General features: G+C 41.6%; 1 protein-coding gene and 1 pseudogene across 1 annotated transcript; one reads left to right on the top strand and one right to left on the bottom strand.

Annotated features, from left to right (window-relative positions):
• Window positions 1-1,973: 1,973 nt before the first annotated feature.
• On the bottom strand, window positions 1,974-4,716 carry LOC115672128 (cytochrome b5). The gene is made up of 3 exons (XM_030593906.2): window positions 4,502-4,716; window positions 2,605-2,671; window positions 1,974-2,472 (listed from the first exon to the last, which is right to left on the bottom strand). Exons 1-3 carry the CDS (start codon window positions 4,586-4,588, stop codon window positions 2,222-2,224), a joined length of 405 nt encoding a protein of 134 aa, XP_030449766.1. The 5' UTR covers window positions 4,589-4,716; the 3' UTR covers window positions 1,974-2,221.
• Window positions 4,717-8,414: 3,698 nt separating this feature from the next.
• On the top strand, window positions 8,415-11,267 carry LOC115671840 (cytochrome P450 85A1-like; annotated as a pseudogene).
• The last annotated feature ends 5,746 nt before the right edge of the window (window positions 11,268-17,013 follow it).

The raw sequence follows: 17,013 nt of genomic DNA, 5'->3' as shown, positions 1-17,013 counted from the left end.
GCGAGGGCGTTTGCGGTTAATCAGCAGGAGTGAGGTAACGGGTTGTTTTACCGTTAATTTTTGGGCTAATTAAAAAAAAAAAAAAAACCAACTTTCTGACCTCCGAACTTATTTTTGTCTCAATAAAAATCACATACTTTTATTCGAGTCCCACATCTGGCTTCATGATGTGAAATTTTCAAATTGTTTAGGCTAGATTTGAGATTTAAATAAACATTAGTGATTTTTCATGAGAAAAAAAAATTCGGGCCAGAATTGTTACTTAAACTAAAATTGGTGTTTTTTTTTTAAATTCGGCCTTAATTCTTCTTTGCCTTTTATTTTATTTTTTTTGTTTTTCACCGGTGGATTGCTGCTTTTTAATTATTACTCTATCTTTCCTCTTCTTCTTATTTTTTGGTTACCTTTTAGTTTTAGCTATGGAAAAGAGCAATTCGCCGTTAAGGGTGTACAAAGGAACCGGGAACCATCTAGAACCGGACTGGATTGGCTCGGAACCGGCAATTTCCGTGAGGACCGGTCTGGTTCCCGGTTTTAATTTACGATAATCAGTGAGTATCGGTCCGGTTTTTGGTTCTAGGAGTGGAACCGCCCACCTGTCCACCCGGACCGGACCAGTAATATATATATAATTTTTAAGAACAATTTCAACCAAAAGAAAAAGAAAACATTTAAAAAAAAATGAAAACCATAAAATACCTAATTTGAAGCTCGAATCTCAACTCCCATCAACTAACGGCCGCACCTCTAGCCGTTTATCGCCTCCCTTTCTCACTCTCGGTCACCTCTATTTGCGTGAAACTTGGTGGGACCGGTTCCACGGACTCACCCAGGAACCAGACTGGACCGATGGTTCGGTTCCTGAATGGATCCATGGAACCAACGGGCGGTTTCTGGTTCTAATTTCTCGGAACAGTTCCTTAGCGGGGGGTTCCCGGTTCCATATTAGAAACAGCCCGCCCAGACCATACTCACCCCTACTCGTTGCCAAGAATTTTCATCTCCGCCCCCGGTGCGGTAGCAGAGGCGGAGGGACTATTTTCAATGCAAGGGTACCCGACATTCGCGATTTTAAAATTTAAGGTATTTTCACTGTTATAGAGGTTTAGATTACGTATGTTTACTTTGGCATGATTTTTGGTTCATAAATCTTATTCGTGTCAAACGGATCTCAAATCACGGGAAAAATTATCTAGGATGAGAAACTCATTTGAACATCATCAGAAGGACCAGCTTCGAAAAGCAAAAGCTTGGCTAAAACAAGCAAAGGGTACTCTGCAAATTTGTAAATTAAGTGATCATGTTTGACAGAGAACGTTGCCAAGGACTTGTTGCACGTATGGTCAAAGCATATGATAGAAGGAAACAACAAGAACGAGTAACTTCTATACGAAATTCGGCATTAACGCGCCCGGCAATCAAAACGTCCGTCGACGTTCCAGCATTCCGTCTCCTTTCAAGATCTATTCGCCGTCATCTCTCGTAAACAACGGAATGCAGCATTCAGATGGAGGTAGAGAAGATCGAAGGACCAATCCGCCTTGTGTTGCAGGCAGAGCACCTGCCCATCATCAATTTGGACTAATGACTCAATCTGCAGATGATTTCTGACTGATAGGATGATGTCCGTGGACATGAGGACTCACATTTATCCAACATTGGGACCAAAATGACTCCTCATTAGCAGCTCAGATCCTGAAAGTATATGAGTCCCTGATAGAACAATAATTTGATTTTGGATGTGCACGGTTATGAATGCATTTCTCGGAACAAGATGAAGTCTCTCCTCGTATCATTGAATTTGCTACCTCTCCTTTACAAACTTACAAGAGATGAAACGAGCAGTGAGAGCAGAATGATTAGACCTCTCGCACAATGAACGGTAAAAATGCGTCACGCTAGGCTCAATTCTGCTGGAATAAATGAATAGCTAAAGCATGTCCTTGGAAAGCTCAAACACAATCCTAACTAAATAACCCGACATACCGGCCCGCCAAATGAATTCTTATTTCACACGAGTGTTTGAGACAATATGATGCTATTCGGAAAAAGCAACAATACAATATATCTAATGACTTGCAACAGGGAAAATTCCCTCTCAATAATCTTGGTGACTTCTATCCAAATCTGAATCCAACAGATACAAACGGTTTCTCTCAATCATTGTTACATGACTCAAAAAATCATTTTAAAGGAGAGGTAGCGCAAAAAACAGACTTCTTCACTTCTTACGCAAATATAAGAAGCCAACAATCACTGAGATGCCAACAACAGCAACAGGAACAGCCCAGTATTGTTTTGTGAGGGCCGTGAGCTTCTGAGAATAGTCTGTTCCTTTGCTCTTGGAGTATATTTCAAGCTCGGGGATGGCTGGGGAAGATGGGTCAAACTCACCGATGCAAAAGGTCTGCAATAGCTCCCTTGCTTCTTCGCTATGGCCAGCGTCTTCAAACCCATCGGTAGCATCTTTTCCTTTATTAAGGAAAAAGGACAGATATGGTCACATGATAGATTCTAACCAATACCATGAGATTTATCTAAAATGGATCGTACTTAATGTGATCAAACTTCATTAAGTATTATCAACAAGGTGAAGAAAATTACCAGTTGTCTCAAGGATAACATCATCCCCACCAGGATGCTCGTCCATGTATGATGACACATCATAGACCTGTGCAGAAGAAACACAGTAAGTTAGAGCATAGACATGCACACGCCATAGTTACTCTTATTTGTTCCTTAATTTCTTTCTGGTACTTGCGTTAATCAGTACTACTTTTCTCTCCAAATATTTTGCATGACACTGTTGTTTCGAAAGTGGCTAGAGGTAAAGGATGCCAAAGTTAGCATTCCATCTGAAATAGCATTGACCCAGTCAGAGTTCTGGAGTTATAAAACTCATATCAATTAAAAACTCACAACCACTTTTCGTTAAGTTCATGAATTCCACATACTTCCGTTCAAAGAAAAACAAATTGATTAGTATTAATAGAATCCCATTGGAGGATGAAATAGTTATTATACACGAGTGATCACTATAGAAAAGTGGTTTCCCTCATCCACTTTCTCCACTTCTATCAGTCTCTCTCTTCCCCAATCCAGATACCAACCACCTACTCTCTCTCTCTCCTTCACACACATACTCCTTTTCCTTACCTCAAATCTATAAGCAATAGCATTCATCAGTATAAAGACCATTAGAATTTCGTATTGCAAGTAATTAAAAAAACACCATAATCCAACATCAAGGCTGTGCTCCAACTCAGAGAATGTATCATTTCTTTAGTTAAATGGTACATAACTAAGTCCTGAAAAATAAAAGATATTAGGAAGGGTCTAGCTAGAACTTCATGATCTCCCCTGACATTTCTCTCCAAAATTAACCTGCGAGTAGCATTTTCGTTACTAACTCGTTGAATGTAATCCATAGCATTTCAGAAGAAGGTTCCCTTTTATTTCACATCACCCAAGCCAATGCCAAGCAGCTAGCTTTGACATTGCTGTGAATGACAGAAGAACTTTTAAGCCTGAGAGAAGGCAACACCTTGTTTTATATTTTTCCTTTTAACTACTATGAAGAAAGTAACCTAAGAAGCAACTCCAACCAAAGAAGCCAAAAGGTGGAAGGGGGTCCCATGCATTGTCAGCTGGTGCATACCATCACTCTATAGCAGGTATTTGTGTCTGTCATTTGTCAAGAATAAAACTCCTATAGCTGATCTTAGGATTTAACAAGCAGCATCTTGAAGCCAAAACCATAAACACTACATATAACATTGTGTAGCCCAAATAATTCACATAATCAGGACCCATCTCTCCCATGTGTTATAACCAAACTCGACACCTCCAGTAACAGAGTTAATTGATTCTTAGCTAACCTACAAACAATGGCAAAACTCAATGAACTTGATGACCTCAAATTGCTACCAAAGTCACAAGCCCACATGAGCAACATCATTTACGCAAGATGACCCAAACTTCTAAACTGAGGATTGCATAAATCCATGAAAAAACATGCTACTGTATAGAATCATAATATTCTTCATAAATCCCTCTCCATTTTTCCTCGACTATAACTGCGGGTAGCCGGCCATTATTTTTTTTCGGAAGATCTTCGTTTTTGACAGAAAAGACAAAGGGACTTGTTTTGGCTCATCTGCCGAATAACATTCATTACTTGAACTGGTTCTTTTCAAGTATATATTGAAAAGGGCTTCAAATTTGATCAATTCAAAGCCACTACTGGATCACTTCAGGCTACTGAACTTAGCAAAAATGGATCAGCAACCAAAAGGGTGTTAACACATAAAAACTTTCAATCACAGAACATACGGGACAGGAAACTGACATCGCTAACTAATCAGACATGAGCACCGAAACCTAAGCTTACAACAGGGGATGCAAACACAAGTAGCAAGACAAAATCACACCGAACAGAAACGAAGGCGGCGGTCATAGTCCAAAATCACAGAAGAAGAAGCAGGATGGAGAAAGAGACGACCTTGCCGTCGATAACAATCCAGCAATCTTCTCTGGTGTTGTGCTGCGATGCTTCTTGCATCGAGTACATCTTCGTGATGGTCGGCATTTGGCCACCGGCGACGACGGCCCCTCCGGTCCCCGGTCAACCAAACGACGGCGGCGGGAATTCTTTTGGGGCGCAGATTATTGGTCTGGTGTCAACTTTCACCTCCTGCTGACATCTTATTTTCATCCACGTCCTTCTTCTGGAATAGATACATCATTGGGCTTGAGCCCTGAACTTGAGCTTGGTTATAAGTTACAACTATACGAGCTTAAATTTTGGGCTGCAGCTGCAAGCCTGATAACGATCCCCGTGCCCCAACTGCAGCAGAAAAGGAACCTACGGAACTCGTTTTTTGGTCCATAATAAAGACCTAAATACTAGGGATGTGCAAAGGTATCGGAAATTGATCAGAATCGGACTGGATCGGCAGTTTCATAGGGACATGTTGGTTCCCGATTCCAGTTATGGAACCGCCCACTCGGATCGGATCAGTATATATAAATTTTAAAACAAATTCTATGCTGTAGTATATATTGTGAAATCTGCTTATTTGATTTTACAAGAAGTAACATGCATGTACAGAATCCGGTGGTTTTGGAAACTGACAAGGGAAATTCTTATTAGATGCAGTGATGAAATGTTTCTTCGGAGAATGGTTATGTTTTGCTTCCCTTGAGAGTAACTTAGTCTCAATGTGTTCGCGTAGAATTTGTACTTTTTTTTTATTAATTACGTGATGAAATCGAATAAATACTCACATAAAAACTATGTTCATCATGATATTGATTGATGAATGCAATTTTGTAGGGATACTGTTGCCACTGAAACGATGCCTTCCAAGTAGCTAGGAATCTTCCCTAAGTTAATCACATGTAAACCATGTTTTCGCTTCTTCCTTGCCTTTTTAAGATTAGTAAGTGTGCAAAGGTAATCATCCTACTATACTGATGGGATCATAGCTAGAAGAAGGAAGCACACCAGATAAAGGACAACGTGTATCGTTTTGGTCCGGTTCTCGGGTGGGTCCAAGAAACCAACGGGCGGTTTTTGGTTCTAATTTTCGGAACTGGTCCATAGTGGGCAGTTCTTGATTCCAGGGTGGGATTCACCCACTTGGACCATACTCACCCTAGTAAATACCTACTTGATTTTGGTAATAAAAACTTGATAGGACAATGCATTTCCAATGCATTGGTTGCCCAACGATGCTCTTCAAAAGTCACTTTGGGATTGCATATTGTGAGATTTCATGGAACAACTACCAACTATTCACGTGATTTATTATTTACAAATTCTAACACTTGCTTTTCATGTGTAAGTTGAACTTTAGCCTAAGCCTAAAGCGCGGAAATTGGGGAGGTGAATTCGGGACCTTATGCTCAGTTGTCAGGCGAAAGGCGTGATTTATTGTTTAAATATTCTAATACATGTATATGTTTTAGGATTTTCAAAAGAGAGAGAAAGGGAAAATCAATAATTATTACCTCATTACTCAATTGACTTGACATTACACTTTATTAGAGAATAGTATTTATATACCCGAACAATATGCATATGAAAGCAAATAATCTAATCTAATAAGGAAATTGGCTATTTTAGAAAATAACTAAATATCAAGTGATATTTTAATATTAAACAATATCTCTAACAGTATTCTTTGATAGAGAAGTCTCTTTTTTCATAGATATACTTCAATATATACAAGCCAACGCAGCACACTGCTTACTAAGTTATTTATGAACCTTTAAGCAGATTTGAAGCAGATTGAGACAATCAAACACCTATCAGGAGCATTAGATGGAGATCGATCTGGTCACCCTTGGGTTGATCGTGAGTCCTTTCATTTGCCTAGCCCTATTGAAGTGGAACGAGATAAGGTACAATACAAAAGGCTTGTGTCACGGGTTGGTTGTTTAGGACCGGACTTGTGCGGCGATTTAGTCTTTCTTGGATCATTGGAGCGCTTAAGCCAAGCCTTTTCTTAATCGCTCACTCGTTTGCCCGAATTGTAGAGAGAGAAAGTTTAGAGAGAGAAGCTCTGGGAGAGAAGTGATTTCTATTGCTTTCAATTGTTAGATGGTTATAAATGAGAGAGAGGGCACCCCTTCTTATACTAGAGGCCCTCTAATTATATCTGTTGATCGAGATTCAATCAAGTGGCTGATATCGCATTTCCCCAGCTACCAACTATCGGCATTTATGCCAAGAATACTCTGGAACATGACACAATTACCATATTGCCCGTCCTTGGAAACATTCCGGAAGCTCATTAGGATTTGGACGAGTCTTTGTCAATATTGCACGATCCTTGGCGCATTGAAACCTCGAGATTGTGACACTTGCCTCTAGAAACATTGGGTTGGCCACTTTTGGGCGAAACCATAGCGTTCCTCAAAGAAGGACCGACCTTCATGAGTAAGAAGAGAGCAAGGTATGAGTTCTTACGTTGTTTTATTCGTCTCGGTTTCTATAGTGTCGTTGAGCATATTGAATGAACGTGAATATATACATTTGTAATATGGTGAGCGTCGAATTTTGGGGAGAAAAGTTTATGCTATGAGTGACCTGGGGTTCAACCTAGAAAAAAATCTCCGGCTTAAGGACTGATAACACCGAAAGTGTCCAATGTGAATTTTGAAAACCCGAACTTTTTTCAATCTCTGTTTGTTTTGTGGGAAAAGAACTTTGCAATATGACACTAGGATTGGACGCCGGATCCCGTGTCCAAGCACTGGGGACCCGGGTTGGCCCACCGGGCTTTGGCTGCTAGGCACCAAGGGTTGATAATTCGAGATGGATATTAAGTACCTTATTTTAAAAAATCTGGATCAATATAAGCTTCGTTTAAGTATATGAATGGTTATTAAGTTGTCGTTTAGCGTGTCTTCTTAAGATGACGTCATGTTAACAAACACAATGAAGTAGCTAGATGTTTCCGCATTTCTAATCGGACCAATTCCCTCCATCCGAATTGGCTATCTAAAACACCACCCCTCCCATTTACTTAGGTCGTTGTTCAGTTGTGATTGTGGAAACTCTTCTGCTCCATGTTCAGTTTTTCAATAAAAGTAATGCGTACTCCGACCAAAAAAGAAAACCCAAAGCTTTTTTCCTGAGTTGGGAAGAAGAAGCAGGGTGGTTGTCGATGCCATTATCTCTTCCAGATCACCATCGAAATATATGATATGACATTCCCAGTAATGAAAGTATCATATTTAATTTGAGTTGCATTTGGAAATATTAGGAAAAATTTCAAATAAGGGGCTGAAGGGGATGTTGTTTCAAATGAATATATGAAGTGCTATCATTTTCTCAAATAAAGGCTTAAAGTGCCATTATTTTATCATAAAAGGGTTTGACCTCACCAACTAATCAAGGGCATTTTCGTCATTTACTTTTTGCTTTTTTGTTTTCTTTTCGCATTTCGTTTTTTTTTCTCCGTTGCTGGCCAGCGACGGCCATCATTGGTCGGCGAAGGTCGCGATCCTCACCGGCCGTGAACGAGGCTAGCCCTAGCTTGTGGTCGTCGAGGGTGGCCTCTCCTATGGGTCGATGGTAGCCTTGCCTGGGCGAGGGTTGCTCTCGCTCAATTTGGCGAGGGTTGCCCTCGCCAGCCAGACATGGCCACGGGCCGATTTTGGCCCGGAACCGGCCCGGGTCAAACCCGGAACCGGCCCGTTAACCGGGCCCGCGGTTCGGAACCGGAACCGGCCCGTGGCCTACGGGCCCGGTTCCAAAAAAAAAAAAAAAAAAAACTAACTGCTGCTGCAGTCTGCAGCAGCAGCATCTTCTCTCTCTCTCTCTCTCTCTCTCTCTTCGCGGTTCGAATTCGATCGAAGAGGAAAACCCTACCTTCCTCCCTTTTCCCCCCTCCGGTGATCCGCCCATGGTGAAGAAGAGGAAGTCCGTCGCGTCCCGCCTCGACGAGGTGGACCGGAGCCTCTACTCCTCCTTCTGCAGCGCCGCCAACTCCCTCTCCCAGCTCTACACCCAGGCCATGAACCACCAGCGCCTCTCTTTCCAGGCCGGGGAGCGTTCCCACCCCCAGATCTGACCCCCTGCGCCTGCGCCTCCTCCGGTCCTCCCTTTTTCTCCTCCGCCCGCCCCCATCTTCCCAGATCTGACCCCCGCCGCCGTCGCCGCCGTCGCCCCCGCCCATGGCCGCAGCCACCGACGTCCCCTCCTCCTCCCCCCTCGTTACCCTGCACCTCCTCCCCTTTTCTCCTCCTCCCCCTTCGAACCGGAACCGGCCGGAACTGGAACCGGCCCGGAACCGCCGGTTCATACATGGCCACGAACCGGAACCGTGGCCATGACTATCGCCGGCCACTGGTGAAGGCCGATCCTCGCCAGATCTGAGCGAGGGTCACCTCTCTCCCAGCTAGCGAGGGCCTAGGCGAGGGAACCCTCGCCAGTGGTCGGTCGAGCCCTCGTCTAGTGGCTAGCAGGGGTTGTCGAGCCCTCACTAGCTAGCGATGGTCGGTAACGGAGAAAACAAAAGAAATGGGAAAAAGAAAAAGGAAAAAAATAAAAATTTAAAGGAAGAAAATGCGCTTGATTATTTGGTGAGGTTATGCTCTTCTTTGAGGAAATAATGGTACTTCAGGCTCTTATTTAAAACAAGGTTCACTTCATGCCCTTATTTGAGAAAATAAGAGCATTTCAGGCTCTTATTTAGAATTTTCTCGAAAAATTATGCACAAAAATAAAAAAAAAAATTTACATACCAAATTACAGATTTGACAAAAGTTCAGTAGTTTGGACATTATTATCGAGCTTAATCTCAAGTAAAAAACGGATTCCACACATTTTGTACCCTCGATTGGCTACCAAAATCTTGAAAGTACACATTCTACATTAGACAATCTCTTCATAAATAGTCTGTCTCAAACACGCTGTTGCTTTTGCTCATTGCACCCAAAGCAGATACAGAACGAAGCCAAAGGACTCGTTCCTGGTTACCCACAATCCGATTTGGAAATACTTGGGAGATCCAACATTGCCACTGTGGATGGCGCCACTCACAAGCGCATGAGAGGGGCATATCTAGCTCTCTTAGGGCCTGCAATGATGAAGGACAATAATCTGCTGTGCAAAATCGTTAAGAACATGAGATTTTTCACTGATCACCGGGAAGGGAGGACTCTTGATATTCAAGAGAAAACCAAGGAGGTAATCTGGTAATTCGGCTACTTAACAACAATTACGAACGATCCAAAACGCAATGTTTTTCGAAAACAAAGACGGTTTTTGTAGAACATATGTCGTGATGGCCACGATTTCCATTCAGATGGCTTTTTTCATTGCCTTCAAGCAAATTGTGGAGTCGGAATCAGATTCCATGTTTAAAGCTTTCGAGCATGAATTTAATAAGCTAGCAAGAGGAACAATATCATTGCCGATCGACATACCGGGCACACAATATTACCGTGGGAGGCAGGTATCATATGACACGAAATTCCATGACAAGTGCTGTGACGAAATTTGTGCGAGTCATGAATTTTCTGAATGTTATGGTGAACGATCATTCTAGGTTGATCTAATTTACAGGCAAGGCGGGAAGTCATCGATATGCTCAAACAAGTTATGAAGGAATGAAGGGCTTCTTCAGCTAAGCATGATGACATGCTTTATTACCTCATGAATGATGATTCCGGGAGCTGCAATCTTAATGAAGAAGAGATAATCTATCAGATAATTAGCGTCTTATATTCAGGTTACGAGACGGTGTCAACCATGTCGATGATGGCTATCAAGTATCTAAACGATCATCCAGGAGCTCTTCAAGTGATTAGAGTAAGTCCTAAAGTTTTTCACATCTGCGTTCATGGTGTTTATTAGAATTTTCTTTTACCTACTCTGAAAAAAAAATCCCAGGAAGAACATTTAGCAATCTGCAAAAGAAAAGGACCGGACGAAGCGATAGACTGGAATGATTACTAGTCCATGCGATTAACTCGGGCAGTATGTGTGAATTCGGGTTTCCGTTGGTTTCCGTTACTCTTTCCTTTGAATGTCCTAATTAGTTAGCAGAAAAGCCTGAAGTTTTAGATGATTGCAAGCAGGTTATCTTGGAAACTTCAACAAGCAATAGTAGAAAAAAAAATCCTTTTTCACAAGCACCCTTGATGGCATCACACACAGAAATTCGACCATTTCAATTCACTTATCATTTACACGAATCCTCATTATCCACGATCCTTGTGAGAAGTTCTGAATTCCAATTTCAATGCGTGCATTGTTCTTGGAAGTTTGCAATAACAAGTTCTCTTGCAAAATCTAGGGTTTGCTATTCCAAAAGGATGGAGAATAGACATCCACCTAAGAGAGATCAACTACGACTCAATGCTTTACCCCGAACCATTCAGCATCAATCCGTGGAATAATTTGTTCTATAATTTATTAAATTTTTCCATGTGGATCTTTGTCTTTCCTTTTCCTTCGGGACTAAAATGCAGGATAAGAGCTTGGAATCTCATAACTATTGCTTCCTCTTTGGTGGAGGAAGTAGGCTGTGCCCTGGAAAGGAGTGGGGCATCGTCAATCGTCAAAATCTCTATGTTCCTTCACTGTTTCTCAACTAGATACAGGTCAATTTACAAGGGACTGCTTTAGATTATTTTGCTTCAATTGCAGGTGGGAAGAAGTTGGGAAGAGCGAAATTCACAAGTTTCCGAGAGTTGAAGCACCCAACGGGCTGCATAACAGAGTATCAAACTGCGATTGGGGCATCAAATAATGATATTATGATGCTAAGAGAGTCCTTGATTCATAGAAGATAATAAATAAGACATACGCTATAACAGTACGTTGTTTCTTTGATCAATGATGTAATATTGATTATGATCATCGTCCAACTTTTTATTTTTATATAAGAATAAGTGCACTAGAAATTTCATTGAGTCCTAAAATTTTTAAAAAGTACACCTAAAACAAGTCAAAATGGTGTAATCAAGGGGAAAATTGTCAAAAAAGTCCTAAACCTATTGCACTTTTGCCAATTCAGTCCTAAATCTTTCAATTTTATCAATTCAGTCCTAAACCTTTTTACTTCCTACCAATTCAGTCAATCCGGTCAATTTTGGTTGGCCAACGCTAACGTGGCAATTTTTTTAAATATTTTTTGAATTTTTTAATATTTTTTCTTCTCTTTCTTTTTTTTCTTCTGCACTGCTTCCTCTCTAGCTGGTCATGCTGGCCTTTGGCAAAGCTCGCCCCCGTCGGCCACTGGTGAGGGTGAGCTCGCCCACCTCTGCCTGGGTGAGATTGAGGCCGACCTCACCTTGCTCAGCGACGGCGAATAGGCCTCGTCGAGCCAAAGTGAGGCGGACCAGCGCCATCGCAGGTCGACCTCGCCATGGTTGGCCGACCTGCGACGGTGCTGGGTTCCACCTCGCCCAACGACGGCAAGGTCGGCCTCGTCTTGGTTGGGCGAGGTCGGCCTCGATCTCGCCTAGGCAGCGGCGGGCGAACTCGCCCTCGCCAGTGATCGGCGAGGACGAGCTTCGCCATAGGCTGGCGACGTCAAAGCTGGGCGAGGTCAGCCTCAATCTCGCCTAGGTAGGGGCGGGCTAGCTTGCCCTCGCTAGTGGCTAGTGGGGGCGACCTTCGCCAGAGGCCGGCGGGGTCGACCTCGCCGGCCAGCGCCTTTGGCCAGTCGCGGGATTGTCCAGAGAGGAAGAAGTGCAGAAGAAAAAAAAAGAAAGAAAAGAAAATAAATTCAAAAATTCAAAAAAAATATTTGAAAATTTCCACATCAGCATTGGCCCAATGGCTGGCCGGCCACCACGTTAGTATCGGCCGGTTAAAATTGGCCGGATGGACTGAATTGGCAAGAAGTGAAAAGGTTTAGGACTAAATTGGCAAAATTGAAAGGTTTAGGACTGAATTGGCAAAAGTGCAATAGGTTTATGACTTTTTTGATAATTTTCCCTGCAATCAAGTCATTTCGTTTACTCTGTTCAACTTGGCTAACGAAAAACGCCAGCGTTGTTTTTTTATATTTTATTATTTTCTCTCTCCTATGTAGTGCTGACGTGGCTAAAACATGAAGGATAAGGCCAAAACATGTTGTTTTGGTCCAAATGTGATTTTTAAAATTTACTCAGCTAGCCTTTCCTTAATTAAGTTTCTAGTTGTTTCGACATTTATTGTTCCTAGCCATTACTTGATGTAGTTTACTTTCATATTTGTTACTCTATACATATTGACTGTTTTGGTTTTGCACACCGAAAATCTTCATACGATACACTCTCTTCCGTCTTGTCTCCTCTTCTGGTTTCACGTCCATTCATGATCTACCCAATAGTGCGGTGCACATTAACTGAAAGGTTTGTCGAATTGTAAATAATAGTCATGTTTAGCCTTCTTCAGTCTCTGATGGGCGGAAATTATCCTTGTGAAGGGTGCTTGCATGCCTCAAATATTGATCATTTTTAGTTTGCATTCGGTGGTTCTTAGACAATTCACAAGAATATGAAGGCAGATACTCGTTTGAGCTTTAAATAGAATATGATCGTTTGATGGATCTCATCGATCACATGAGAGTAACATAGAGAATACTTTTACATCAATACTATGGAACCAAAGCCAGCTCTAGAGTTGTTAAAGCCACATTTGGTAATGCCCTACGAGAAGGGGCACTACCATGCAACTCTTTTGTTATCAAACATGGAGCAAGCAAAAGAAAGTGCCTCTCCCTTTAATTTTTTCTTTTTTTCGTTTTGCCCATTTTTACTTCTTCTCGTTGTTTATGATTTAGGGTCTCAAGTGCCTCCGACTTTGGAAGACACATTCATATAAGAGCTAGTAATTTCTCATTCTTGTACTTCATGATTAACTTGAGCGGTTAGAGAAACTTCTGAAATGTTTCAGCCTCGCTTAAAAGTTAATTAATTCAAATGAAGCAATAATTTTGAGATTATTAAACTAAACAAGTTTAGTTTTTGAATGAGTTAACACTAAAAGCTAATCTGTTTAAGCTCTCAATTAATTATTATTAATTTATCACTAGCTATTTCAATTCTTTCTATTTTGATGAAGTCCACTGAAACCCCCAAATATTTGGGGAGTGGTCAAATGTTTGGTTAGAGTACATCAAAATTTCCCATTCGAATAGCATCATACTTTACTTTTCGGGGTACGACAAAACAAGTTCTTCGTTGCATCGTTGATTAACAACGAAGAAGCAAACTATTAAAATAATCAAAGTTTGTTTTTTGGCAACATAAAATCCACGCAAATATACAATAATTTGATTTAGGCTCTTGAGATCACAACGCATCGTCCTAAAAGACGAGCGACTCATATGCATCTGTAGACTCTACAACCAACAAATTGGAACGGCAATTTTTAAAATCTAAAAGGGTATCAAAAAAGAAGTTCTTCAAGGGTGAAACCAGTCACAGGAAACCAAAGTTTCATCTCCTGGAAGGAACAACCCCACGAGTCGCACGAGAAGTAAGATACAATTCATTCTGTGTGTGTGTGTGTGTGAGAGAGAGAGAGAGAGAGAGAGAGAGAGAGAGAGAGAGAGAGAGAGAGAGAGAGAGAGAGAGAGAGAGAGAGAGAGAGAGAGAGGGCATAGCTAAAGATGAGTCCAATCACAGTTTCCAAATAGAGGTACCAATGTAGGGTGACAACAGATCAAATGATTGTGTCCAAATCCGTTAAGGATCAGACACCACAGTGCAGAGAGAAAGAGAGAGAGAATGGCCTGATGGTACTAGCTAGGGTTTCAAATCCAACCACGTCCATGCATCAAATAAACCAAACCAAAAATGTTGGATTGAATTGAAGGAGAGCGAGTGCGTACAACATATATTTTGTGGGGTTCTTGGGAAATTCGATTTATACCAACAAAGCATGCTGTAGAAATCAAGCGTGGGAATGGCTTTCTTTCCAGTTTTGGCAATCCAGGAATTGTCCCATCATGTCCGTAAGTACTCCCTTGGTCCCCAGTTGTCATGTGATTTCAGCACTTGTCTCTGTCATTTTCCTAAACATTAAAGTTGCTCACTCTAAAGTGGAATGGATCAAACATGAAAAACCCTACTCTCTCTCTCCAAAAAAATTATCTAAAAAATCCTAAATCTATTACACTTTTGTCAATTCAGTCCTAAACCTTTTAAGTTTACCAATTCAGTCCCAAACTTTTTAAGTTTGCTAATTCAGTCCTAAACTTTTTCACTTCTTGTCAATTGAGTCCATTCGGCTAATTTTGGCCGGCTGGCGCTGACGTGGCCTCCGGCTGTCTGGCCAACGCTGACATGACAATTTTTAAATTGTTTTTCGGATTTTTTAATATTTTTTTCTGCATCTCATCGGCCTCTGGCGAAGTTCACCCCTACCGGCCATTAGCGAGGGTGAGCCTCGCCCGTCGATGCTAGGCCGACCTCGCCGGATCTGGACGAGGTGAACCCAACAACAGCGAGGCTCGACCTCGCCGAATTTGGGCGAGGTCAAGCCTCGCCTAGCCAAGGCGAGGCCGGCCAGCGTTGTCGCAAGTTGGCCTCGCCTTGGCTGGGCGAGGCTCGACCTTGCTTAGATTTGGCGAGGTCGACCTGGCAGTGGCGAGTGAGGCTCGCCCTCGCCAGTGGCCGGCGGTTGCGAGCTTCGCCAGAGGCCCGGACCGGCCAGAGGGAAGAAAGCAGAAAAAAAAATTAAAAAATTCGAAAAAGATATTAGAAAAATTGCCATGTCAGTGTTGGTCGGTCGGACGGCCGGCGCCGGTTGGCGGTCATGTCAGCGCTGGCCGGCCAAAATTGACCGGATTGACTCAATTGACAATAAGTAAAAAGGTTTAGACTGAATTGGCAAACTTAAAAGGTTTAGGACTGAATTGGCAAAAGTTCAATAGATTTAGGACTTTTTGGATAATTTTCCTCTCTCTCTCTCTCTCTCTCTCTCTCTCTCTCTCTCTCTCTACTTTGTCATTTCCTTCATCCATGCATTTTTCTATTCAATCGGTTATTACACGTATTTTGTGTTTTCTTTTTGGGAAAATACCACTAAAAACCCCAAACTATGCCACTTGTGACAAATTTACCTTGAACTTTTTTATGACACGAAAAATCCAAAACTATGTCACTTGTAACAAATTTACCTTGAACTTTTTTTTTGTGACACAAAAAATCCCAAACTATGCCACTTGTGACAAATTTACCCTGAACTTTTTTTTGTGACACGAAAAATCCTAAACTATGCTACTTGTGACATATTTACCCCACAATACTTTGACCCATGGGCATTTTTCGTCTTTTTCCTTTTTCTATTTTTTTTTCCTTTTTTCTTTTCTTTTCTCTCTTCCCTCCGCTGTGGCCGGCGGAGGGAAGCCGGCGCCGGCGAGGGTCGTCCTTGCCAGTTCCGGAGAAGGTAGCCCTCACCGGCTTCCCTCCGCCGTGGCCGGCGGAGGGAAGAGAGAGAAGAAAAGAAAAAAAAAAGGAAAAAAAACAGAAAAAGGAAAAAGATGAAAATGCCCATGGGCCAAAGTATTGTGGGGTAAATGTGTCGCAAGTGGCATAGTTTAGGATTTTTCGTATCACAAAAAAAAATTTAGGTTAAATTTGTCACAAGTGATATAGTTTGGGGTTTTTCATGTTACAAAAAAAAGTTCAGGGTAAATTTATCACAAGTGGCATAGTTTGGGGTTTTTGGTGATATTTTCCCTTTCTTTTTCTTTTTCAAATGATGGTATATATAATATAGAACGTGTAAGATCTGATTATATCTTCATGCTTAATTGACTTCATGTAATATAACAAAACTATCAAGAACAATTCTCGCAGGTGATGATTCCGACCTCTTCAAATCATTTCTACTCTCAACCGGTCTTTTCTTTAGTATCCAAGTGGAAATCTCTTGCTAATTTTGATGTTCATTCATGAGCTTTCGTCGTTATCTTTCTTGCCCCAATTGGCGCAATCGACAAGATACCTTTGCCAAAATGGTTCTCTCCAATTCGGCCTATCGTCATGCCTAACTTGAAGATGTTTGCGTTAATACGGCACTATCTATAGTGTCGAAGATTAACGAAAGGAGGTTCATGGAGTTCGTAACGATTGTGGTTGATGCACAGTGATTTTTCTTTCCTTTTTCTTTCCATTTTGCTTTATATATACACGACGACTTTCACTTATCAGAGCAGGTCGCGGCCTATTTTTATCTGGGTTCCATTGATGTGATCGACAGGGGTTTGACTTCGTGCATTTCCAATCACCTCCTACTTCTTCCTCTCAGCAATCGCCAATCATTACAGGATTTCTTCTTATGCATGGTTTTGTGCTACCTTAACTTCATATATCTAGAATTTCTAGACGCAGTAGCATTTTCGCGTAATTCAACTTAGCTAGCAAAACATAGGCTTTCTACATCCATTTTGGCCATAACTATTGTGTGTGTACTTTGATCATAGATCAGTGTAGATACATCCATGTTTGAGAGCATCGACACAAACGACATCTTTCCTTCGTGCCAAAATGTCATTG

Source organism: Syzygium oleosum, unplaced genomic scaffold, assembly GCF_021117445.2.
Source record: "Syzygium oleosum isolate NSW1041296 unplaced genomic scaffold, Sole_v2.1 Sole_v2.03, whole genome shotgun sequence".
Lineage (NCBI taxonomy): Eukaryota > Viridiplantae > Streptophyta > Magnoliopsida > Myrtales > Myrtaceae > Syzygium > Syzygium oleosum.
The sequence above is the reverse complement of the archived record's forward strand: the minus strand, read 5'-3'. Positions and strand labels throughout refer to the sequence as shown.